Source organism: Hemitrygon akajei, chromosome 9 (genome assembly GCF_048418815.1).
Source record: "Hemitrygon akajei chromosome 9, sHemAka1.3, whole genome shotgun sequence".
Lineage (NCBI taxonomy): Eukaryota > Metazoa > Chordata > Chondrichthyes > Myliobatiformes > Dasyatidae > Hemitrygon > Hemitrygon akajei.
This window is the reverse complement of record NC_133132.1, coordinates 107,184,408-107,212,009: the sequence shown is the minus strand read 5'-3', so window position 1 is coordinate 107,212,009 and position 27,602 is coordinate 107,184,408. Positions and strand designations below refer to the sequence as shown.

The following is a 27,602-nucleotide window of genomic DNA, read 5'->3' as shown; positions in this document are numbered from 1 at the left end:
GATATGTCTCTACCTCTATTAGCCTGCAGGTCACCTTTGGGCAAAGCATAACACCTGCTTTGCCCCCGATCAGGGTCACATGAAGCCATGGGAGAAATTGGTGGATATTAGTGGGTCCTGGTTATATGACCACTGACAGCAAGCAGACAATCTCTGATGAGTATTGATAATGGCTGAAGTCACCCATTCTATAAGACACTGCCAAGTCAAAGTCAATGATAAACTACTTCTGTAGAAACAATAGTCAAAAACAATCATAGTTATGGATGGAAGACCATGATCACCCATGTCATATGACATGGAACATGATGATGATAATGATAATGATAATTTTGCACTATACTACTGCTGCAAAATTATAACTTTCACATCATAAAATTCACAGATAATAATCCTGGTTCTGATTCTAATATATGATGGCTTTAATGGGATATAAGGTTAATGTTGTAAAGTGAGGGGATGAGGAATCAGTTTTGATTGTAATGATTAAATATCAGCAAAACCATGGGACTGATAGCAGACTTCAGGAAAGGGAAGACAGATGAACACTCATCAGTACTTGATGAAGAGTCATCAGTGTAAAAGGTGAGCAGCTTCAATTTTAACATTTAAGAGAAGGTTGAATAGGTAAAGGGTACAAAGGGCTATTGTTTAGGTGCAGGTAGATGAGACAAGGCAATTTAATAATAATTTAATAATAATTTGAGATGGACAGAATAGAGTCATATTTTTCTATGACTCTACCTTCTATGTTCTATGACTCTATTTTAATAATGTACTGTGCTGCTGCAAAAAGTTCATCATTCATTTCACTCAAAATGGGTGAAGAGCTAAATGAGAGATTGTAACAAAGTGTCTTCAACCTGAAAGGTTAACTCTACTTCTCTTTCTGCCAATCTGATCTGAACTGCTGCGTATTTCCAACATTTTTTGCTTAATGGGATGTTGTACCTGCCTGGAGTGAACCATTGGCTTTCAAGTAGTATTCGAGACAGAAACAAATGGTGAGCTTCTTGCTGTAATTAGTCAACTATTAGCCACCTGTTCCTCTTCTAAGCCAATTGAAACCAGTACACAATAATTTGGTCTTTTCTGAAATTCCCTGGAAGTGTTGATTCATATGCCCTGAGGAGCAGAAACAAGTTAATGTCATTTATTAAACCTGGGATCATAAAACATCTTGTATTCCCAACATGCAAAAACTGGTTTGCTTTGCAGCAATTCATCAGATTATTTAAAAATATTACACTGAGTTCAAGTGCTAGACTCATTCAACCAATTTAAAAGGCAAAGATGAAAAAGAAACAGCTGAGATGGCATGGTGTTGTGATTGATATTCACTTTCCAAGGCTCTGAAGGCTTATTGCTAACTTCAGGTTTCTAGCACAGCGGCATGTCCTTTCCAAAGGGTCAGAGGTGTTGGCGATAAAGTTAAACTTTTCACAATGTTCTTTGCTCAGCATTTGTTTGCAAACAAGTACCTGTCTTCAGTTCTGAATGTAGATTGCAGGCAGCAATCAGTTTAAATTTGAAAGTACAGGCTGCTAGCCCACAGCAGGTGGCTGACTGCTAAGAGGTTTGGTTTGCAAAGTAATGTGACCAGGAAAATTTTTGTCTGCATTAGCCAACTGCAAGACAATGAGGTTATGTCACTTAGAACATCAAGAATGATTACAAATTGGGATGTTTGTGTACTCAGGGAGTTAGCGCTCACTGTATTAATTGTGGATGTTTTGAATCTCTACTGCCAGAAGCTTTTAAGAGTATCTGTGTGAATCACTTTGTCCCAACAAAGGTATTTGGAAAACACTGCATGCAGATGAGATCATCTAGTAGAAAATAATATCAGAAGCATTAGGGATTGTTAGGAATAACAAGGAGAATGGCAGAAAGATGGGGTTACAGAAAGAGGAACTAGAATTCATTCCTCAACCTTCGGTTTCTGAGATGAATGATTTGTTTGTCTGCAACTTGTTGGTATGCTCCTCTAGTTCCTAAGAATTGTACCTGTGCTTGAAAATCCATTGTAGTTTGTAAATTTTTAATAAGTAAAAAAAATCCTCTGTGTCAGATATGTGTTAAGAACACAAAGTCTAAACTAAAATATTTTTTATTAACAAATATACTTTATTCAAAAATAAAAATTATTTACAATAAACCATTCGATGACTCTCAATCCTTTACAGATATTACCATTACATTTTGTAGATTTCCACACTTTCAGCCACTCACGTGGCACTCTGTTGGTTCATCTTTACCCACCATTATTGAGGGGTATACTCCCCGTTTCCGACCCCCCCACTCCTGCGGGAGAAGAACCCTAAACCGTGGTCCTTCCCCACCGGGCCCTTGCGGTGGCTGCACCAAATTTCAGTTCATCCCTCAGCACATACTCCTGCAGCTGAGAATGTGCCAGTCGGCAGCATTTTCCCACAGACGTTTCCATCTGCTGGTAGACAATCAAGTTTCGGGCCGACCAAAGAGCATCTTTCACTGAGTTGATGATCTGCCAGCAGCACCGGATGTTGGTCTCTGTGTGCATCCCTGGGAACAGCCCATAGATCAGAGAGTGGGTTAACTGGTCATTGTAAATTGTCCCATGAATACAGTAGGGTAAATAGGTGGGTTGCTGGATGGTATAGCTCATTGAGCTGGAAGGGCCAGTTCCGTGGAATTAAATTAAATATACAAAAGTCATGGTTAACCTCATAATCAGATGGAATAACGTCTCATTTTAGCTCATACCCTCTACCCCAGGTAGCTTCCGGATAAACGTTTCTGTACCCTCTCCGAAGTGTTGACGTCCTCCCTGGAATGGGTGATCAGAATTGCGCGCTGTTTTCAATGACACACTATGTCTGCATTGTAGAATGCCTTGTAATAAAGACATTGTAAAGATTTAAGTTCTATGCAATCAAAAGAACAGCTGTCAATGAATGATAAATAAACATCCCTTTACTGAGTTGTTTAGTTATTATTTGCAAAAAAAATGTGTAAACCAATCTTTTAAAGATTAGAAATTTGCTTTATTTTTCACTTTTACATCAAACCATACAGTGAAATGTGTCATTTGCATCTCATCAAATCAGCATGAATTGTGCTGAAGGCAGCTTGCAAATGCTCCCATGTTTCAGGAGTCAGTATAACTTGCCCACTACTTACACACTCTGACTCGTACATCTTTGGAATGTGGGAAGAAACTGGAGCAGCTGGAGGAAACTTACATGATCACAAGGAGAACATACAACCTCCTTACAGACAGAAATGGGAATTGAATCCTGATCTTACAGCTGGCTGCTCTAAATGTTGCGCTAACCACTGCACTACTGTGCCGCCTAGTCTGCTGAAGATTTCTAACATAGCATGGAATAATCAGTTTGTATTTTACTGAGTAATGCAAAAACAAGTGGGAACAATACTTTTTCAGAGTAAGTTGACAATTTTGCTTTGCTTGCCTGCAGATCATCAAGCTTAAGTTTGAAGAGTTTGACCTGGAACGAGGTTATGACACCTTGACAGTAGGAGATGGAGGAAAAGTTGGAGACACTAGGACAGTTCTGTATGCGTAAGTATTGTCTGCAAATCCTGTTTGAAATTTACTCTTCAATTGTAGGTAATGCTGGTTCAGATGCCCAGTTAAGATAAGAATAGAAGCCACCCGGCCAAGCAACATCTTAGTTATTAGTTTCTTTTCCACTGATTCCCCCCAATCTCTTTGGAAGATCAGGAATCCCTGATCACCAAGACGTTCATAGAGTCACAGACTGATACAGCATCAGCTCTGCTAGTCTCAGTTGCCTGTATTTAGCCCATAACTCTACAAGCCTCTCCCTTCTATGTACCAATCCAAATACCTCTTAAATGTTGCATTTGTACCAAGCTTGGCCACTTCCTCTGGCAGCTCATTTCAGGTAGGCACTACCCTCTGTGCTATCTAGTTTTGAACTCCACAACTCCGGGGAAAAGACTATGACCATCCTCCTTATCGATTGCCTTCATGATTTTACAAATTTCTTTGAAGTCAGCTTTACTTTTCCAATGCTGCAAAGAAAAAAAGATCCAATATGATCAAAGTCTGCCTGCAACTCAGACCATCAATTCCAGGCAGCATCCTTGGAAATCTCTTCTGCACCGTATCAAGCCTGACAGTGTCTGTCCTATAAGTGGGTTACTAAACTGTACACAACTGTTCTTCAGAGTGTAGAAGAATGAGAGAAGATTTGGTGGAGGTATAGTATACATAATTATGGGGTATAGATTGGATAAATGCAAACAGGCTTTTTCTGTTGAGATTGGGTGAGACTAGAATGAAAGGTCATGGATTAAGGGTCTGCTCTGTCATTTCATCATGGCTAATCCATGTTCCCCCTCAACTCTATTCTCCTGCCATCTCCCTGTAACCTTTCATGTCTTCCATAGAGAAAATAGATGCAAAATGTCTCTTTAGTTCAGCTGCTATTTACTTGTCCCCCATTAATGCCTCTTCAGCATAATTTTCCAGTGCTCTGAATGTCTACTCTCACCTCTCTTTTACTCTTTATATACCTTAAAGGACTTTTGGTGTCCTCTTTAATATTATTGGCTAGTTTACCTTTATCTTTTCCCTTATTACTTTTTCAATAGCCTTCTGTTGGTTGTTAAAAGCTTCCCAACCCTCTAACTTCCCGCTAATTTTTGCTCTATTAATACAGTATGTCTTCTCTTTTGCATTTATGTTGGCATTGACTTGCCTAGTCAGCCATGGTTGCATCATCCTGCCTTTAGAATACTACTACTTCTTTTGGGATGTATCTATCCTGTGCCTTTCGAACTTCTCCCAGAAACTCCAGCCATGCTGTTCTGCTGATATCCATCCCTTCTATTGTCCCCTTCCAATCAATTTTGACCAGCTCCTCTCTCATGCCTCTGTAATTCCCTTTACTTCACCCTAATACTGACACATATGACGTTAGTTTCTCCCCTTCAAATTGCAGGGGAAGGTCTATCATATTATGATCACTGTCTCCTGATGGTTCCCTTACCTTAAACTCCCAAATCAAATCCAATTCATTGCACAACGCCCAATCTGCAATAGGTGATACTTCAGTGAGCTCAATTACAAGGTGCTATAAAAAATCATCTTGTAGGTATTCTACAAATTCGGACAAACACAATTTTCCCAATCTACCCACATATTGAAATCCTCCATGACTATCATTGCCCTTTTGAGCGGATTGTTATCTGTAGATGTGAACTTACCACCATTCAGGATATTTACAAAGACAGGTGTGTAAAAAGGGCCCAAAGGATCATTGAGGACCCAAGTCACCCCAACCACAAACTGTTCCAGCTGCTACCATCGGGGAAATGGTCCTGCAGCATAAAAACCAGGACCAAAAGTTCAGGGACGGCTTCTTCCACCAGGCCATCAGACTGATTAACTCATGCTGACACAACTGTCACTAATTAGACATTTTCATTAATGAGCAGATGCACAGGTGTACCTAACAAAGTGGCCACTGAATGTATATGATGTAAATAGAATAACATATGTGCAAGACTGAGAAAGAGAAGTGAAGTATTATCAAAGCTGCTGGTTGTCCATTGACAATAGGAACCTGTGCGGGGAAGCCATGGCACTGAGGCTATTCCACTCCCTTGACCTCTGAAGCCCCTTATTCCACTGGTATGAGTGATCATTATAAGTAGAGACCCCCTCGGTTGCAGAGAATGACCACAATGTCTTCTGTGCCTTGCCATGCCCTTCACAGCATGCTACAGAACCTCATTCCTGACTGCAGTATCTCGCTAGTGATGCCATATGCCCAGTCCATCGAAGCAGACTTTGCACACTAGGATAGACATATCCTTATCTCACTGGTGTTTGAAGCAAGCAAGCTACCATCACCCGGTTTAGCCTCACTGCCAAAGAGGTGCACCCCGGTGTGTCTGCAGTGACATGCAAACATCTACTTGGAACCACAGGTGAGAGCTGAGTATCATGTGAGGATCAAAGGTGGATGAACTGTCCCAAGAGGGACATGACAAGCCCTATCAACAGAGGTCTCACCCCTCCTTGGATATCCCATGCACCCCTAACCAATGTTTTTCAGGTGGGTTCAAGAACCTAATGGCAATGGGGAATAAGCTGTTGTTAAACCTTGAGGTGTGGGTCCTTAGGCTGTGGTACCTCCTGTGTGATGGCAGCCTTGAGAAGGAGGCGTAGCCCAGATGGTGGGTGTCCCTGATGATAGATATCGTTTTCTGGAATCAATGCCTCTTGAAGCTATCTTTAATAGTGTGGAACTAGCTGAGTCCACTACTCCATGTAGCCTCTTGTGTTCCAGTACACTGGAGTTCCCATACAAGGCTGTGATGTGACCATTCAGAATCCTTTCCACGTTATATCTGTAGAGGTCTGTCTGAGCCATCAATGTCATGCTAACTTTCCTTAAACCTCTAAACTAGTTGAGATGTTGGTGTGCCTTCTTCATGGTTGAACTTGTCTGTTTGGCTCAGAATAGTTCCTTCATGATACCGCCATTCAGGAACTTGAAGCTGTTCACACATTCTACTGCAGACCCCTCAATAAGAACTGATGTGTGTTCACCTGCCATCCCCTTCCAGTATGCAGTCACTTCCTTGGTCTTGATAATGTTGAACACAAAGATATTCTTATGCCACTCAATCAGCTGACCTGTCCTTCTCCTGTAGGCTGCCTCATTACCATCTGTGATATTGCTGATAATGATGGTGATATCTGTGATTTTGTCATTGGAATGGTGCTTAGCTACACAGCTTCACTCTTAGACACAAGTCCTTTTGTTTTAAACACCAATACTCCATTTGTCTTTCCAGTTGTTTTTTGTGTCAACATGTTGGCTTTCAACAATTAGAGTCATAGAAAACTACAGCACATAAACAGGCCCTTCAGCCCATCAAATCCATTCCAAACATTTATTTTACCTAATCCCATCAATTTGTACCTGGAATATAGCACTTTATACCAGTCCCATCCATGTACTAATTCAAATTTTTGTTAAGTACTGAAATTGAACCTGTATCCACCACTTCGATGTAAGAATGGAAGATGTAAGTGAAGAATTTCCCTCCCCCCATATTCCCCTTAAACATTGATCGTTCACCTTTAACCCATGGCCTCCAGTTCATTTGCATTTGAACATCAATCTTTTACTAGTTAATAGAAGCACTCCTTTTGCATTCTCTGCTGAAGACGTGTCTGTTAGCTGACAGTTCACATATAACTACTAGAATTTAAAATGGGTATGTTTATTGACATTATTTAAGGATGTATTTGGGACAGAAATGGTTAATTCAAGTGAACATAATTTTAAGATGATTGAGGAAAAATATAGGAGGTTGTCATAGGTTATTTTTTTACACAGAGAATGATGGGTGCATTGAATACCTTGCCAGGAGTGGTGGCAGATACATTAGGGGTATTTAAGAAACTCTTAGATAGGCACGTGTATGTTAGTAAAATGGAGGGGTATGTGGGAGGGAAGGGTTAGTTTGGTTTTGGAGTAGACTTAAAGGTCTGCATTACATTGTGGGCTGAAGTGTCTGTATATTGCTGTGATTTTCTATTTTCTAAGTATAGGAAAGAGAGTAGATATAGAGAATTTGCATTCTACAATGATATGTGATTAACTTCCCAATGGAAGGTTATTCTAAATCAGGCATGGTGTTTTGGATCTGGAGTCTTAACATCTTCTACAGAAACTGTCTGATTTCCTGAATGTTCTCAGTATTTTCTATTTTTGTTTTAGAATTCAGGCAGAAAAAAAATGTTATCCAAAAGGAAATGGAAAATAGCATGTTGGCAACCTAAATCTCATGGGCCTTACAAGGATAAGTACTAAGATCTCAATTATAGACAATCTGTACCTTCTTCCTCTTCTTAAGCCCATCATCACTACTGGGACACAGGATGCCTACAACAGTTCACCAGAGTCCTCTGCCCTGGACCAATCTTTCAATGTTAGACTATTGAAGGTCACTCCTCTCTCAGAGATGACATTTTTGGAGCTTCAGTAGTTGTTTCTGTGGTTCTATGTTTTTACAGGATAGGGTTGCTAACCCTTCTCCTTTTGCAGCCAGGTATGGAGCCATCTGTGTGGAGTTACAATCTGCATCAATTAAGCCAAATTCATTGTCGATGCTGATCAGTGGGAAAATAAGCTGGAAGAAGAATGCAGAAGTTACCAAGGGATATAGATTGATTGAGGGATTAGGAAATGAAAGGTTGCCTGCTCTGGTCAGAATACAAAAAAAATATTATTTAACAGGGTGATATTTTGCACTACAGAGGGGCTAAATAAAATTCAAAGCAGATTTATTATTGAAATACATATACATTCAGTGGCCACATTATTAGTCCAGCTGACAACCTGCTTGGTAATGGAAATACCTAATCAGCCAATCATGTGGCTCAATGTATACAGAAAAGCATGCAGACATGGTCAAGAGGTTCAGTTGTTATTCAGAATGGAAAAGAAATGTGATCAAAGTGACTGATAGTGTCAGAGAGTGTGGTTTGAATATCTCGGAATCCCCTGGGATCATGCACAACAGTCTCTAGAGTTTACAGAGAATAGTGTGATAAACAAATCAATACTTCAACCAAGTGGCAGGTTTGTGGGCAAAAATGCCTTGTTAATTAGAGAGGTCAGAAAAACAAGAAGGTGACTATAACTCAAATAATCACGCATTAAAGCAGTTCTGTTCAGAAAAAACATCGCTGAATCAGACATAGTTATTCATTGGAAATGGGAATTGGTTTATTATTGTCACATGTACCAAGATACAGAGAAAAGCTTGTCTTACATACTGTTCATACAGATTAAATCATTACACAGTGTATTGAGAGTAAAATAAAGTAAAACAATAAGAAGGCAGAATTGAATGTAACAGCTATAGAGAAAGTGCAGTGCAGGTAAGCAATAAAGTGCAAGGTCTTTTGTGCACAGTATCCCAGGAAGGATGTGTTCTCAAAGGACAGAGTCCAGAGGAGGCTCATGAGGATGATTTCAGGAATGAAGGGGTTAGCATGTGAGGAGCATTTGGCAGCTTTAGGCCTGTGAATTTAAAGAATGCGGGGGGGATCTGACTGAAACCTATTGAACGTTGAAAGGATTGGATAAGATGGTTGTGGAGAGGATGTGGAGCTGTCCAGAGCTAGACTCATGGCCTCAAAAATAAGGAGCGACACTTTAGAAAAGAAATAAGGAGGAATCTATTTTAGCCAGAGAGTGGTGAATCTGTGAATGCTCTGCCACAGACCAGATGGACAGCTGTGTAGGCATAGACTATGGGTATATTTAACGTGAAAATTGATAGTTTCCTGATTAGCTAGGGCATCAAACGTTATGGTGAGAAGGCAGGTGTATGGAGTTGAGTGGGATCCAGGATCAGCTATGATGGAATGATGGAGCAGACTCAATGGGTTGAATGGCCTAATTCTGCTCCTATGTCTTATGGTCTTATAACGCAGAATTCCTCAGTAGTATAAATTTCCTTTGTAGTCTAGAATTCGCTGGGAGGCCAGAATTCATCAGTTGTCCAAATTTCCTTGATAGTCTAGAATTCCTGAGTAGTCCAAAGTTTGTTTGGTTTCCTTTCAGAATGCCTTGTTCAAGACATCGCATGTAGTTACTGTAACAATAAGGGAGAAATCACTTATTCTGGCCATAGTGTGAATTGTTTTCATTTTCAATAAGATCTTTTGGAATGAAAGTAGCTTCCTTCAGAGTTCATGTATCATCCAAAGAAGAAGCCATGTTTAATGTTCCATAAAGATAAACCTTTTCATGCAGTTGACGCAGTGACAATGGGTTATAAATAATGAAAGAGCAATACAATCGATGTCGTTTGTCCTAAGGATGCAGGGCACAGCTGTAGTTTAACCACTCTTGGCACAATGCCTAGCTCATTGTAAGAGCTATCCATTTTCTCCATTTTTTCCCCTGCTCTTTATTTTATTTTCCTTCAAGTAATTATCCAACTTCTTTTGAAAGCGGTTCTTCAATCTGCTTCCAGTACATTCCAGGTTATAAAGGTTCCTAACATTAAAATATTTTTGCATTATATCACCTTGGCTTTCTTGTCAATTAGTTAGTTCTGCATCCTCTTAACAAAGATAACAAAATCTTATTCTGCTTAAAATCCTTGGCAATATTGAAGAAAAAAAATCTATTACAATGCACCTTGAGCTTATCAGTTTTGAAGAAAACACACTTTATAACCATTTCAAAATTCAAGATTTAAGATTGTTTAGGGTCATTTCCAGTACACAAGTGTAAAGGAGAACAAAATAACTTACTCCAGATCCGATGCAGCACGAAACAAAAAGCAGTAAGATAAAGGACACAATAGATAGACTGTAAATACGTAAGATAGCTTATATACATCGATTGATTATACAGTGTGTACATAAAATGATGCTACAGAGCTTTGTGGCCTCAGTACTAGGCCTTGAGCTGCAGTGTCAGCTGTTTGCACCCATCCAGGAGAGTGGTGTTAGAATTGGAGCACTCTACCAGAGGTAGTGTAGCACAGTGTCCAAGCTGGAGTTGGTGCTGCCCCAGTGTTTGCTTTGCAGAAGACAAGCCTTATGGTGCTCATCAGCAGATTGCTGCAACATTCATTGACTCAGGGTCTTGGACTATATTTTTGTTTGACTGTATTTTACTGATAGGTTATGTGTGCTTGCTATCTTATGTGTTATATGTGCTTTGTGCTGTGTGTGACTGTAGGTACTCTGAGTTGTTTTGCCCCAGAGTAACAGTGTTTCGTGTGGCTGATTCATGTATGACTGAACTACATTTAAACTTGAAAGATGAATTATGAACTAAACAAGGTGACTGACAGAAAATGATAAAGAAGTGGTGGTGGGAGGTGTGAAGGGAAGGGTTCGTGAGTGGAGCTGTTGATCAGCCTTACTGCTTTTGAGCCCCTTATCTAAGGAAATAAGGACATGCTGGCTTTGGTAATAGTCTAGAGGAGATCCATGAGAATGATTCTGGGAATGGAACAGTTAATGTATGAGGAGAGTTTAATAGCGCTCGGTCTGGAGTTTAGAAGATCTCATTGAAACCTATTGAATATTGAAAGGGTTAGATAGACTGGACATGGAGAGGATATTTCCTATAGCGGGGGAGTATCAAATCAGAGGGAGCAGCCTCAGATTAGAGGGATGTCCATTCAGAACAGGGATGAGGTGGAATTTCTTCAGCCAGATGGTGGTGAATCTTTGGAATTTATTGCCAAAGATGACTTCGGAGACAAAGTCATTGGGTATATTTAAAGCAGAGGCTGATAGATTCTTAATTAGTAAGGTCACCAAAGGTTATGGGGACAAGCGGGGTGAAGTTAGATATTAAATCTGCCATGATGGAATGGCAGAGCAGACTTGATGGGCCAATTGGCCTAATTCCACTGTTATATCTTCTCTGTTATGGTTTTATAACTAAATCCATATAATTGCAATCGTTCATGTCTGTTAGAGCAATAATAAGCTTCCTTCTCATCCTCTTTGAAGATGAAGAAACTTAGAAGTTTCTTGCCCCAGGCAGGTAATCTGATCAGCCACTCTAATTATCCCCCACCCCCTCTATTACCTCAGTCACTGCACTGCATTGTAAGCACTTTAAACCACATTTGATAATGCTCTTTGCATTGTAAATGCATGCTGATATATATGTATTTATGCATATTTTATTCCATATCTGCACTTTAACCTCTAATTTTATTTTGATATCATTCTCTATTCTTTATATTTGTTGTAAGTTGTTACTTTGTTTCAACAAGACAATCTAAAAATCTTCAATCCTGATTCTAAATTAGTGTTGCTTAAGGATATACACAACATCCTGTTTTCTCCTGAGACCTTCACAGCTAAAAAGGCACCAAATTTTAATTTTCCTCATTGAAAACTGATGATTTTCTTTTTCAGATTTATTGTTGAGGTACTAAATATTCGAGTAGTCCTGACCTAAGTATTTCTGGCTTGTCTGAATCACAAACAGAAGCTGAAAGTTGGTGAACTGAGTTTCTGCAGGCGACGATTTAAACCATTTAGACAAGAGAGCAAGGAGTAAGCTTAGTGAGATGCCAGAGAAATCTGTGCCACTCTGGAAGTGTAGGGCCACTGTATTGCTGAAATCCTGACTTAGGGTGCTGACTGTGTAGAACTTGCATGTTCTCCCTGTCACCAAGTAGTTTTCTACCCATACCTCAAGAACATGCAGGTTGCTATGTTAATTGGCCTCTGAATATTGCCTCCAGATGGAATGGAGTGGAAGAATCCAGGGAGAGATGATCAGAATGTGGGAGAAGGAGGAAAAATGAGGTAATAAGCAGCACAAAACAAATGGAGCACCAGAAATTTTTGGGGTGCCATGGTAGTGTAGCGGTTAGTGCTACGCATTTACTGCTCAGGGCATCTGAGTTTGGAGTTCAATTCTGGCATCGCCTGTAGGAAGTCTATATGTTCTTCCCATGACTCCATGGATTTCCTTTGTGTGCTCTGATTTCCACCCACAGTTCAAACATGTACTGGTTGGTAGGTTGGTCATTCTAAATTGTCCTGTGATCAAGTTAGTGTTACATAGGTGGGTTGCTGGGCAGCATGGTTTGTTGGGCCAGAAGGGCCTGTTCTGTAAGGTATCTCTAAATAAATAAGATTAAAATAACTAAATGTCTTCAAATTCCATTCCCAAGGTTGCTCATAATGACTAAGGAATCATAAAATTTGCATGCTTCTGGTGAAACAGAGGAAAAAGCGTCTTTATTAATCTACTTCTATCAGAATCTTGAAGATACAACATGATTCCTTGAGCACTGGCAGTATCAGATATTCCTTCCACACATTTGGAAGGCAGGAGCTATATGTTCAGCTTTGAAACTCTCTTTAAATTTGTCAAATGTTGAGATTCCCACATGCAACTTTGGTCAGGGAGTTGTAAAGGAAAAATAACTAAAATATTACAAACTTCCAGTCTGGGATGAATGTTATAGCCCACATTAGATTTAAGACTCAAGTTTACTTATTACATATACATCGAAGCATACAGTGAAATGTGTAACTTGTATTAACAACTAATACACTGCAGAGTGTGCTGGGGGGAAGGCTGCAAGTGTCACCACGCATTCTGGTGCCCACATAGCATGTCCTTGATCTTCAGCAGAACAGCACAAAACCTAACAAGCAAAAAAAAACACAACAGTAAAACAAGCCCCGTTTCCCCCCTCCCACCCAAGCATTTACGTAGTCCTTTAAACCCAGAACAGGGAACCTGCTTCAGCCTCCAGTCTCCAGCAGTCTCAGGCTCAGGCCTGCAGACGTTGGGCTTTGACTTCCCCTGCAGACTGCTCCGGTCTCCAGACGTCAACTTATAGACATCTGATTTGACCTTTGGCCTTTGATCTTCGCCATCCATCCCAGGACACACTGATCACCAAACACTAGGTTGGGCATTTCAAGATCAAAGGCACAACAATAAATTAATGAGAGGTGTTCCTTTGATGCCAGCTGGTGTTCTTTGTCAAGTGCTACCAGTAATTCCATCGTGCACTAAGGGAGATGAATTGAAATTCTGTATCAAAGCATTGTATATTAGGGAAAGCAATTTCACTTGAAAGCCAATATGTGATCACATTTGACAGGCAATCCATCTGCTAGAGGGTTTGTTTTGCATTTACTCAAATTAGCAAATGGTGAAATTAATCACAAAGATTAAGCAAGAAAAATTTTGATTTGGACCAAATTGTTATACCACTTCAGATCTGATGCAAGCTGTCTTTACACATGTCACACAACAGTATTAGAAATACCACTGGTTACCTGAAGGAGAAAATTTAGCATTAAAAAGATGACACACTGGAGCTCATGGATGAAGACCACCTCTTGAAACATCAGAATCAGAATCAATTTTATTATCATCATCATCTTATATAACATAAAATTTTAAACACAAGAGATTCTGCAGATGCTGGACAGCTTTTTCATCTTTGCCATCAGATTTCTGAATGAAAACATACAGTGCAATAACTAAAAAGTACTATAAATTAGAAAGAAATACATATAGTATATACAAGAATGTATACATGTAATTATATTACAATGAGAAGATATATATATATATATCTTGTTTCCTTGTGTTTTTTTGGCTTGTTTTGTAGCAGCAGTACAGTGCAAAGGCATAACATTTTCTGTAAATTGCAAAATAAATAATGAAAAAAAAAGTAGTGTCCATTGATTGTTCAAGAATCTGATGGTGGAGGGAAAGGCCAAAGGTCCTAAAATGGTGAGTGTGCCTCCTCATGTTCCTGAAATCCCTTTGCTGAGTGTGGTGTGCATGCAATGTTGGCGCTGGAATATGCAGTGACACCTGTGAGCTGCCCCCAGCACATCCTTAGGTTGTGTTGATTGTAGCACAAGCTACACATTTCACAGTGTGTATCGATGTATATGTGAAAAATACATGGATCTGAATCTCCTTGCTGAAGGTAGTAATGAAAAGAGGACATATCCTGGAAAGTGAGGGTCCTTACTGTTGCATGTCATTTTCTTGAGATTCCATTCTCAACCTGTACAAGATGAATCTATTGACAGTGTGAATTACTAAACTCTCTCTACCACCTCCTGCTGTGTCATCACATAATCTGGAACTAAATGAAGCAACTCCAATCATGCTGCTAAAGAATTATGATCTTACCATACTATAGTCAAAGTCAAAGTTGAGTTTATTGTCATCCACACAAGTACATGTATACATAGGTGCAATGAAAAACTTACTTACAGTAGCATCACAGATAGCTGGTAAGGATGGAAAAATGGCAACTGAAGTTTAAACTGGCTAATGTGAAGTGTTGCACCTTGGTAGGTCAAATGTAAAGAGACGGTATACTGTTAAGGGAATGTGTTGATGAGCAGATAAGCTTGGAGCTTATAACTACCTGAAAGTGCTACACAGGCTGATATGGTGGTTAAGAAGGCATATGACATACTTGCCTTTATTATTCAAAGCATTGAGTTCAGAAGTCAGGAAGTTATGTTGCAGGTTTATAAAGCTCTACTTAGGCTACATCTAGAGTATTGCATACATTTCTAGTCGCCCCATTATGGGAAGGATATTGAGGCCTTGGAGATGGTGTTGAAGAGGTTTACCAGGATGTTGCCTGGATTAGAGTGCAGATGTTTGATGAGAGGTTGAAGAAGCTTTGGTTGCTTTCTGTGGAGCTGCCCAACCTGAGGGGAAATCTAATAGAGGTTTGTAAGATTATGTGAAACATAGATAAACAGATGGTGTTGTTTTCCCAGAGTTTAAATAGCTAGAAATAGCTTGAAATACTGGAGGGCATGTATTTAAGGTAAGAGGGGATAATTTTAAAGGAGATCTGAGGGACAAATATTTACACGAAGAGTGGTGGGTGACTAGAAAGCATTGCCAGGAGTAATTTTAGAGGCAGATACATTAGGGACTTCTAAGAGACACTTCTATTGGCACATATATATGAGAAAAATGGAAGGTTATGAATATTTTGAAGGAGGAAGAGGTTAGTTTATTTAGCCTTTTGGTTACTGCACTACCTTCCCTCCCCACCTACTTACTCTGACTTGTCATCTTTTTTTCTACTCCTGATGAAGATCGCAACCTGAAATGTCGACTGTTTACTCTTTTCCATAGATGATGCCTGGCCTGTTGGGTTCCTCCAGCATTTTGTGTGTGTTGCTTGGATTTCCAGCATCTGCAAATTTTCTTGTGTTTGTGATTAATGATTTAATTGATTCGGCAGAACATTGTGAGCTGAAGGGCCTGTCCTGTGCCGGGATGTTCTATGTTCTTTTAAGTTACTTCAATTCCCCCATCCCTAGTGAACATTCACAAGATGCAAGGACAAGTTGTTAGCTTTAATTTTAAAACTCAATGCTTTTTTTTCTTGGTCAGCTATATGTTGGTTGCTCCAGATTTGTGGATCAATAAAAAAAACACGCAATTTTTATACAGGATTTTTAACGTAAATGTATAAAGTATTCTGAAGCACTACAACATTGAGATCAAGCAAAGCTATATATTGTGCATAGAACCATAATGAGAATCATATTAAATGTAACTTTTAGATGAATATTTAGTTTCAGTCTGTTTGTTTTTATTGGTTGCATTAAGCAAACTATACAATTTAAATTTGTTAATTATATTATTCATAGATTAATTGTATAATTAAGTCAGATTAAACTTACATGGTGTGTTATAAAGCCCGATCGTATGGAAATAAATGTAAGTATTGTGATTGACAACATAGTAACCCAAACAGCGGTGGTATGACAGCTGGCTTTCTATTGTAAAAATCGGAATAATTGCTCACTATTGTTCTAAATTAATAACTACACTAACCCCCAGTTAGAAACCAAATAACTCATGTGTTGAATCAAAGTTAAAAGTAAAGTTATTACCAAAATATATATACATCACTGTATACTACCCTGAGATTCATTTTCTTCTGGACAGTCAAAGTAAGTGCAAAAGAATACAATTGAATCCATGAAAAAGTACACACAAAACAAAAACAAACAACCAATGTGCAAAAGACAACAAATTGTGCAAGTACAAACAGAAAAACAAAATAATGATGGTTAAGTAATAAATAATATTAAGGACATGTGTTAAAAATACTTCTAAAGTGAGTTCATAGGTTGTGGAATCATTCTGAATCCCAGTGTTGGGGTGAGTGAAGTTGTCCACTTTGGTCAGGAGCCTGATGGTTGAGGGGTTATAACTGTTCCTGAACCTGATGGTGTGGGTCCTGAGGCTCTTGTACCCCCTTCCTAATGGCAGCAGCCAGAAGAGAGCATGGCTCAGATGATGGATACTGCTTTCCTGTGACAGAGCTCCTTATTAAAACTTAATGCTTATTTAATCTTATTAAATTCAAACCATGAACAGCAATATAATGCCCAATTTATTCCTTTAGCCTCCACTCCTGAATTTCAAGTCTAATTAATTTGATATAATAAATGTAACAAATTCAACGTGAGTTTCCACAGGAGACTAGTCAGACAGACAAACTTTATATTTCAAGAGCAAGGCTAATATTGACTTAAGTTTGTTATTCTTGTTCTACATAAAGGCATCTAACTGAACGCGGTTAGCATTGGCCCAGTGCCTTCAAATGCTCCTCATATGTTAAGCCTTTCATTTCCAGAGTCATTGTCGTGAGCTTCCTTTGGACACTCTCCAATGTCAACATATCTTTTAGATATGAGGCCCAAATCTGCTCATAATGCTCTACATATGTCTAACCAACGCCTTATAAAGTGTCAGCATTACATCCTGGCTTTTATATTCTAGTCCTCTCAAAATGAAAGCTAACATTGCATTTGACTTCCTTACTACACGCTCAACCTGTAAGTTAACCTTTAGTCCTCCTGTGTTAGTACTCCCAAGTCCCTCAGCACCTCTGATTTCTAAATTCGCTCTCCATTTAGAAAATAATCTACACCTATACTTCTTCCACAAAAGTGCATGGCCTTAGAATTCCTGACACTCTATTACATCTATCACTTCTCTTAATCTCTCATTCTCATTCTGCTAATCTGTCTAAATCCTTCTGCAGACCACCTGCCCCTTCAACAGCTCCAGCTCCTCCACCTTTCTTTGTATCATCTGCAAACTTGGTCACAGAGCCATCAGTTTCATCATCGAAATCATTGACATATAATGAGCAATGAAGCACTCCCAACACCAACCCCTGTGGAACATCTCTAATCACCAGCAGCCAACCTGGGGAGGGGAGGGGAGGATTGGAGTTATTTTAAGCAGGTTACACAGGTTCAATACTGGCTACAGCTGCTGCTTGTGTGGAGATTCAAGTTCAAGTCTATTATCACTCAACCGCAAACATGTATACAGCTAAATGAAGCAATGTTCCTTGGGCCAGGGAGCAAAATACAGTGCATATTTCACATATGACACATAAAATAATGTTAACAATAATATTAACAGAAAAGAAATAATTATGCTGTAAATGTACAAGAGGGAATGTATTTAAGGTGAGGGGGTAATTTCAAAGGAAATATGAGGGGCAAAATTTTTGAGTGACTGGAATGTGCTGCCTAGGAGATACATTAGGGGCTTTTAAGTGACGTTTAGATAGCTCGAGGAATGTGAGGAAAATGGATGGATGTGAATATTGTGTAGGCTAAAGAGATTAGTTTGCCATTTGATTACTGATTTAATTGGCTCAGCACAACATTGTGAGCTGAAGGACCTGCCTGTGTGCTGTGTTGTTCTATGTTCTAAGTTGACATAGAGTGCATATACGACATACAGTTAAATATACAGCAGTATAATGCTACTGATACTGTCATAAGTAATGTGCACAGGATGGTAACAGGGCATTCAGAAATCTCACAAGCTAGGGGAAGAAGCTGTTAACCAGCCTAACAATCATTGTTCTTAAATCCTATCCCCATTCCCATTTTGACAAGTCAATCTTCTTCTGCCACAATGAGACCACTCTCAGGATAGAAGAGCAACACCTTATATTCCATCTAGGTAGTCTCCAACCTGATGACGTGAATATCAGTTTCAACCTCAAGTTTAATTTTCAGCATTACCCTGGGGCCAAGATGCAAAACACAGTACCAACAGACATGTACAACACAAGGCATATCCAGCACATAAAAGAAAGCACTAAAATACAGTTCTACAAAAGTATATAGTCTAAGTCCCTGAGTCCATGAATGTTGCAGCAGTATGCAGTCAAACACATCCAGCTTGCCTTCTGCTGAGCCAACACGGGGCAGCACCAACCGCACCACACCACTTCCGGAACTCTGAAAGCGACTAAGATATCACATGCTGCTAAACTGCGCACTTAGTTTGTGTACCGCTGCCTCTCTGTTGCAAGCAGTTTCACTGTCTACACCAGTCCCAGCTCCTTCACTCGCTGATGGGGTAGACCTGTAGTACTTTAAGTTCTTCATGTCCTGAGTAGGGTCTTGAGATCATAAAAATACATTTAGAAAAGACAATAACATCTTAGGTTGACCCTATAGAATTAACTGCATCTGAGTGCACCACCATCTTATCAAATTTCTCCTTCTGGTATTTATTTTGTCTTTTCCCTTCCCCTGCCTTCTTCTGCAATCCCCTCTCTGGCATATTACATCTTGTCCTCATCTGCCTATCATCTCCCCCAGGTGCCCCTCCTCCTCTTTTTCCCTATGGTCCACTCTCCTCTCCTATTAGATTCCTTCTCCCACCTGTCCCACCCACCTGGCTTCATATATCACTTTCTAGCTTGTCCTCCTTCATCTTCCCCCATGTTTTTATCCTGGTGTCTTGCCCCTTCCTTTCCTGTCTTAAAGAGGGGTCCTAGCCTGATATGTTCAGACTTTTATTCATTTCCATGGATCCTGCCTGACCTGCTGAGTTCCTCCTGCATTTTGTGTGTTCTGCTCTGGATTTCTAGCCTCTGCAGAATCTTAAATGGCTAGTCCTTGTTCTAGTACTGCAGTACCTTCTACCTGATGGTAGGAGGTCAAAGAGATTGTGGGCCAGCTGGGAAGGGTCCTTGACAATGCTGAGGCCATGATGAGTATTGATTCACTTCTTAAAATCTGTTATTTAACATATGATAAATATCAGGCACAATTTCTAATAAGTTAAATCAAACATTTGACACTCACTAATTGTGCTAATTATCTATATGTTTCACATTTCAGACTTACAGGCTCGAGTGTCCCTGACTTGATTGTTAGCATGAGCAACCAAATGTGGCTCCATTTACAGTCTGATGAAACCATTGGATCACTTGGATTTAAAGCCATCTACCAAGGTATGCTCTTATGCTCAATGGCTTATCTTCTGGAAATTTGGATTGTTTGCGCCATACAGTATATTAATCTGGTATGACAGTTATTATCCTTCAAACAACTGATGTTTGCATTCCAAACAGCAAATACGTTTGGGTCGTCAGTCATGTGTGGGTTACAATGTATATACTCAGAAGTGTAGCAGTTAGCGTAGTGCTTAATAGCGGCAGTGACTCAGGTTTATTTCCTTCTGCTACCTGTAAGGAGTTTGTATGTTCTCCCTGAGACTGAATAGGTTTTCTTCAGGTGCTCCAGTTTCCTCCCGCATTCCAAAGACATACAGGTTAGGGTTCGTGAGTTGTACGTTGGCTCTGGAAACGTGGTGACACTTGTAGAGTGCCTCCGGCACATCCTCCAACTATGCTGGTCGTTGACATAAGTGATGTATTTCACTGCATGTGTTTATGTTTCAATGTACACATGACAAATAAAGCTAATTGCTATCTTTATCTTTAACTGCTACATAACATCCCAATTTATGAAGTCATTTCCCTGACTGATGAAGTGGTGGTGAATCTGTGGAATGCACTGCCAAAGAGAGCTGTGAATGCCAAACTTCAATATTATAAAAATGTGCAGGAAGTTGTCATCAACAAATTTTTATTTGGAGATATACCATGGAACAGACATTTCCAGTCCAATGAGCTATTCTGCTCAGCAACCCACCAATTTAACCGTCACCTAATTGTAGGACAATTCATAATGACCAATTAACATACTAACTGGTACATCTTCGGACTGTGGGAGAAAACTGGAGTGCCTGGAGGAAACCCACATTCTCATGGGAATGATGTACAAGCTTCTTACAGAAAATACTGCAATTGAACTCCAAACTCCAACGCACAGAGCTGTAAAAGCATCACATTAATCACTATGTTGCCATTTCTTAGAGTAACCAATTAAATACTAGCTTCATTTGTCACGTGTACATCAAATCATTAAAACATACAGTGAAATGCGTCGTGATCTTCAAAGCAAAGCAGTGAGAATTGAGTCGCCGCACTTCCGGCACCAACACAACATGACCACAATTTATCAATTCTAAACCTAACCATGAGTCTTTTGGAATGTGTGAAGAAACAAAAGCACTTGGAGGAAATCCATGCGGACATGGGAGAAACATAAAAACAGGAAGTGGTGGAGATTGAACCCCAGTCATAGATTGCAGACATTGTGAAGTGATTGTGCTAACTGCTACATTACTGTGCTGCCTCTCATCTGTCTCAGGCTGATCTTTACCTCTGCAGATGTAATGAGCTTCCAACACAACTTTGCCATGACAGCAGCACACCCAAAATTTTGCTGGAATTCAGCAAGCCAACCAGCAGTTATGGAGGGGATTAAACAGTCAACTGATTGATTCAGATGAAATCCTGACTTCCTCCAGCATATTTGTGTGTGTTGCTCAAAGTTTTCGGCTTCCACAGAACCCATTGTCTTTGATTTGCCATGTAGTTATGTCTATGAATTTTAACGTGACATTTTTAATACAAGCTTCTTATTTTACAGAGGAGTATTAAGACATTGAAATAAAACCTTGTCAGACTTATAGCACACACTTTATGAGGTTTTGACAAGGATTCTTTTCTAAGTTTATGTTTTCAAGTTTACTGTTGTTAGTCACAGTTTTCCAGAATATACTGTATATAAATGCTCATGAATATTTAACTTTGGGTGAAAGGGCTGTTAAAAATAATTCGATTTACTTCTTTATGACCTTACCTCATTATTTACCTGCACTGTACTTTTCTGTGGCTGTTACACTTGATTCTGTGTTGTTGTTGTTATACCTTGTTTTCCTCAATTCACTGTGCAATGAATTGATCTGTGTGAACAGTATGTGAACAAGCTGTTTGTTGCATCTTGGTACATGTGATGGTAATAAGTCATGGACAATAAATATCGAGCATGGAACTTACAACAGTATAGCACATGCTGGCCCTTTGGCCCACAATGTTGTGCCAACTTCTACAGGTTCAGATTCAGATTTATTTATCACATGTACATTGGAACCTGCAGTGAAAAGTGTCTTTTGCATTAACAACCAACACACAAAGATGTGTTGAGCGCAGCCTGTAAGTGTCACCATACATTCTGGCGCCAACATGTTCGGCAGAATATCACAGAACACAACAAAACAGGACGTATCAAGTGACAGAGCAACAACAGCAAAACAAGACGGTTCCTCTCAAATTCAAGTTCAAGTTTATTGTCATTACCATGATGTACGCACAAAACATATATCACACACCGCACATAAACAAATTATTGCCATAAATAAGTTATAAAATTATAATTAAAAATGTATGTAATGCACAACACAAGTAAACAGCTTGCTGTCCTAGTGACGAGACCTCAGTGGAAGCAGGGTATTCATTAGTCTCACAGCCTGAGGGAAGAAGCTGTTCCTCAGTCTGGCAGTTCTAGTCCTGATGCTTTTGTACCCATCTCCCACCCATCAATACACAAACACAATTCTCCAACCCCTGGACAAGCTACCTTTGGCTTCCAGTCTCTAACAGACTTGTGGATTCACAGTCCTTTGACCTCCTCAGTGGATTTGCAGACCTGGAGCCCTGGCCATCTGGCCTTGACTTCTGGACCTGACTTCTGGACCTGACTTCTGGACCTAGTCCAAAATTATTCTAACCGTTCCCCCTCATGTAGACCTCCATTTTTCTTTCATCTCAATTCAATTCAGTTCAGTTTAATTCAGTTCAGAAGCAATACCATAAATCTTGTTTTATTTCAACCTTGCCAAATTTCTTTGGCTCTTTCAGTGTTCTGACTTATAGGCATATTGAAGAGTGGTACAGGATTCAATTGAAACTCATCCGTCAGCCTTGAGTTATACTGAATATACAATTCAGTTAAAATTTTAAATTCACTTAAGATCTTGCTACAATAAATCACAAAGTTTACCGACCTCTTACACCGGTTATTGTATTACAAATAATTATTGTGTTGTTTAAGGAAAATCAAAATACTGGAAAGGTTTCAAAAGGGAGAGTAAAGAGCTGAGGTCTCTGCCACTCACAAGGTCCCTCTGGGGTCATAATTTCAATATTTGAGGTGTTTCCCACCAGTCTCAGCCCTTCGCTGTGCAGTGGCAGAGGGAGATCGGACCACCGTCATTCTCCACATCTTAGCATTGGCTACACTGATCTTCAGTGCATCCTTCAGTACATCCTCCTGCAGTCTGGACAGTGTCAGTCAGCAACATTTCCTTACAGACATCTTGCTGTGCTAGAAGACTTGCAAATTTCTGGGAAGACTAAAGGGATCTCTGACCGAGGTGATGATCTTCCTGCAGCACTTGTTTGATTTTGCTCTTGTTTGTCTTTTTGTTCATTTTGTTGTGATTATGTTAATATGTGAAAATAGTCTATTAGTTTATATTGTATACTATTAACTGATCATGGACTCAGTGAATGGGATTTATCAGAATCAGGTTTATTAATACTAACTTAAATATCATGATATTTGTTGTTTTGCAACAAAGACACACAATTGTTATTAACTTACAAAATAAAGAGTGAAGACGGATAATAAAGTAGTCTTCAGGAACTATTCAGAAATTTGGTGGCAAAGGGGAAGAAACTATTTCTAAATTACTGAGTAGGTCTTCAGACTCCTGTACTTCCTTTCTGACAGCATTAAGCAAGAAAAGGGCATATTCCAGATGGTAAGAGTCCTTATTGATGGATGCTCCATTCTTGAGGCATTGCCTCTTGAAGATGTCCTCAATAGTGGGGAGGGTTGAATTTGTGATGGAACTGGCTAAACAAAGAACAATACAGCACTGTACAGACCATTCAGCCCACAATGTTGTGCCGACCCTCAAACCCTGCCCCCCCCATATAACCCTCCACCTTAAATTCTTCCATATACCCCTTACCTTAAAACCATGCCCTCTTGTATTGAGCAGTCAGTGGTGCCCTGGGGAAGAGGCATTGGCTGTCCACTCTATCTATTCCTCTTAATATCTTATATACCTCTATCATGTCTCCTCTCATCCTCCTTCTCTCCAGAGAGTAAAGCCCTAGCTCCCTTAATCTCTGATCATAATGCATACTCTCTAAACCAGGCAGTATCCTGGTAAATCTCCTTTCCAATGCTTCCACATCCTTCCTACAGTGAGGTGACCAGAACTGGACACAGTACTCCAAGTGTGGCCTAACCAGAGTTTTATAGAGCTGCATCATTACCTCATGACTCTTAAACTCTATCCCTGGACTTATGAAAGCTAACACTCTTTCTTAACTACCCTATCTACCTGGGAGGCAACTTTCAGGAATCTGTGGACATGTACCCCCAGATCCCTCTGCTCCTCCACACTCCCAAGTATCCTGCCATTTACTTTGTATTCTGCCTTGGAGTTTGTCCTTCCAAAGTGTACCACCTCATACTTCTCCGGGTTGAACTCCATCTGCCACTTCTCAGCCCATTTCTGCATACTATCATTATCTCTCTGCAATCTTTAACAATCCTCTACACTATCCACAACACCACCAACCTTTGTGTCATCTGAAAACTTACCAACCCACCCTTTTACGTCCACATCCAGGTTGTTAAGAAAAATCACGAAAAGTAGAGGTCTCAGAACTGATCCTTGTGGGACACCACTATTCACAACTCTCCAATCCAAATGTACTCCCTCCACTCCAAATGTACTCCCTCCACTATGACCCTCTGCTTTCTGTAGACAAGCCAATTCTGAAACCACCTGGCCAAACTTCCCTGGATCCCATGCTTTCTGACTTTCTGAATAAGCCTACCTTCCGTTGTGCGTCAACAACCCTTTGTAGCCTTTTGTGATGCTGCATATTTGACCCTCCGTACCAGGCTGTGATACAGCTAGTCAGAATGCTAACCACTGTGTATCGATAGAAATTTGTAGGAGTCTTTGGTGATAGAGCAAATGAAGAGATATGCTAATGATGTTTAGCTGTTGGTGTGCCTCCTACACAATTGCATCAATGTGTGAGCCCAGAATAGATCCTCTGTGATGTTGACATATAAGAATTTGAAGCTCCGTACCCTTTCCACCACTGACTGGTGAGTAGTTTGAGGACTGATATGTGTTCTCGCATTTGTACACATTTTGTTTGGTATGTGTCCCAACTTCCCTTTCTTGAAGTCCAAAATAAATTCCTTGATCTTGCTGACACTGTGTGTGACCTAGTTGTTATGACACCATTCAAACAACCGCTCTATCTCACTCCTATATGGCTCCTCTTCAGCATCTGAGATTCTGCCAACAATTGTGTCATTGGCAAATGAGTTGTGCCTAGCCACAGAGTCATGGGTGCAGAGTCAGTAGAACATGCACTTTTGAGCTGCATCTGTTTTGATTATCTTGTGAAGTTTTGTTAATAGTCCAACTTTTGAAATGTAGTTCAACTTCAAATTCAAGTTGGTTGTCATTCACCACAGTAGCATTGTGGTTACACCCCCACTCACTAACCCACCCCTCCACACCACTCATAATCACTACTTTATTATTTCCTGTCCTGTTAGGTACAGACACTCCTGTACTTAATGGACATACAATCAGTGTATGTATTTATTATTTTTTTTTATTATTGTATTCTTTACTTTATTGTGTGTCCTTTTTGTTCTGATCAAATCTGGAGTGGCAATTGTTCTCCTTTACACTTGTGTATTGGAAATGAATTTAAACAATCTTGAATCTTAATGATTAAAGATAATAAGAATTGGAGAAGTTTGGGAAGTTAACACATCATTGCACATTGACACATCCGTATCAAGTATGTACTAAAATTGGTCAGATGTAAATGGAAAGCTTTGAGTTTCAAGATAAAAGCACCTAATGTCAAACCGCATATCCTTCTATGAAGATCAATACCTTTGAATTTTATGCATTGGTGTGAACAATCATATCCCAGAGTAGTGAAGGAGGGAAGTCATCATGACAATGTTTCCTTACAGGCAAATCCCTCCTCACCGTTGAGCACAGTTACAAGGAGTGCAGCCAAGGTCTCCCATCATTCAGGCCATGCTTTCTTCTCACTCCTACTGTTCCTGTAGGAATCTAAGGCCACACCATCAGGTTCAGGAACAGTTATTACTCTTCAACTATCAGATTACTGAATAAGTGTGGATAGCCTCAGAGACATGACCACTGAACCAATTCCACAACCTATGCACTCACTTTACAACACTGCAACTCATCTTCTTAATATTATTTATTTATTTATTGTTATTCTTTCCTTTTTTTGTAATTGCAGTTTGTCTTCTTTTGTCCATTGGTTGTTCGCCCATCTTTCTTTGTGGGTAGGTTCTCATTGATTCCTTTATTTGTGTGTCTTAATATTAACTGTAAATGCCTGCAAGAAAATAAATCTCAGAGAATAATATGGTGACCTACAGTTTATATGCTTTGATAAAGAATTTACTTTGAAATTTGAACTTCTAATTTTGAGAGTTTGTTAAGGTTGGAGGTGTCATTTAGAAGGTTGTCGTAGATTACAAAGGGATCGAATCAGGATACCGAGTTTGGCAGAAAAGTGCTGTTGGATATTAATACAGAAGAAAGTGACGTGATTCACTTTGAAGATTGGACTGGAAGGCAGAGAACTTAGCAAAGGCAAGATTCTTAGTAAAGTGGTGGAATGGAGGGATCTTAGTATTCAAGTACATGGATCCCTGAAAGGTGCCATGCAAGTTGATAAGGTGGTTAAGAAGATATCTGGTGTGCTGGCCACCATTGGTCAATGCATTGAGTTCAAGAGCCATGAAATAATGTAGCTGTTCTATGAAATTCTGGTTAGACTACACTTGAAGTATTGTGTTAAATTTTGGAACTTAACACAGATCAGGACAGATGATAGAGTGGACGTGGAGAAAGTTGTTCTTAAGTCTACATGCAAAGTCAGGAATCAAAAGGTTGAGCATGGTGGGACTAATGTTCTCAGCTGCATATATTTCAATGCAAGGAGTATTGTAAGAAAGGCAAATGAGCTCAGAGCATGGATCAGCATGTGGAATTATGATATTGAAGCCATTTGTGAGAGTCGGTTGCAGGACGGGCATTGTTTCAGAAGTTTGTGTAGGGAACACTTTGTATCTTGTGATCATAATACCTTGAATTTCAAAGTAATTCTGAAAAAGGATTGGTCTTGTCCTTGGGTTGAGATTCTAAATTGGAGGAAGGTCAATTTTGATAGTATCAGAAAGTATCTGGCAAATGTGGATTGGGACAGATGGTTTTCTGGCGAAGCTAAGTGGGAGGCCTTCAAAAGTGACATTTTGAGAGGACGGAGTTTGTATGTTCCATTCAGAATAAAATAGTGATAATCTATTCATGGAGCCTAAAGCGATAAGGGAGATCTTATATCATACATAGATTTTTTTGCATTTTATTTATTCGGCACATGGACACACAGTCTACAGAAATGAGACAAAGCAGCAGTAACTTCACAGACCCCATTCAGATTACAGAGGAGGGAGTATTTGCTGTTTTGATGCAAGTTAGGGTGGATAAGTCCCCAGGGCCTGACAAGCGGTTCCCTTGGACTCTGTAAGAGACTAGTGCAGAAATTGCAGGGCCCGAAGCAGAGATGCTTAAAATATCCTTAGCCATGGGTGAGGTGCTAGAGGATTGGAGGATAGCTAATGTTGTTCCATTCCTTAAGAAAGGTTCTAAGAATAAGCCAGGAAATTATAGGTCAGTGAGCATGACATTAGTTGTGATAGAATT

The 27,602-nt window shown here is 39.7% G+C and overlaps 1 protein-coding gene across 1 annotated transcript in view; it reads left to right on the top strand.

Annotated features, from left to right (window-relative positions):
* Positions 1-27,602, top strand: part of LOC140733433 (CUB and sushi domain-containing protein 1-like) — a 2,013,313-nt gene that overhangs the window by 1,442,525 nt on the left and 543,186 nt on the right. Inside the window, exons 11-12 of the mRNA XM_073056756.1 lie at positions 3,462-3,565; positions 19,730-19,842. Of these exons, the coding sequence (XP_072912857.1) occupies positions 3,462-3,565; positions 19,730-19,842 (217 nt within the window). The remainder of the gene's footprint in view (positions 1-3,461; positions 3,566-19,729; positions 19,843-27,602) is intronic.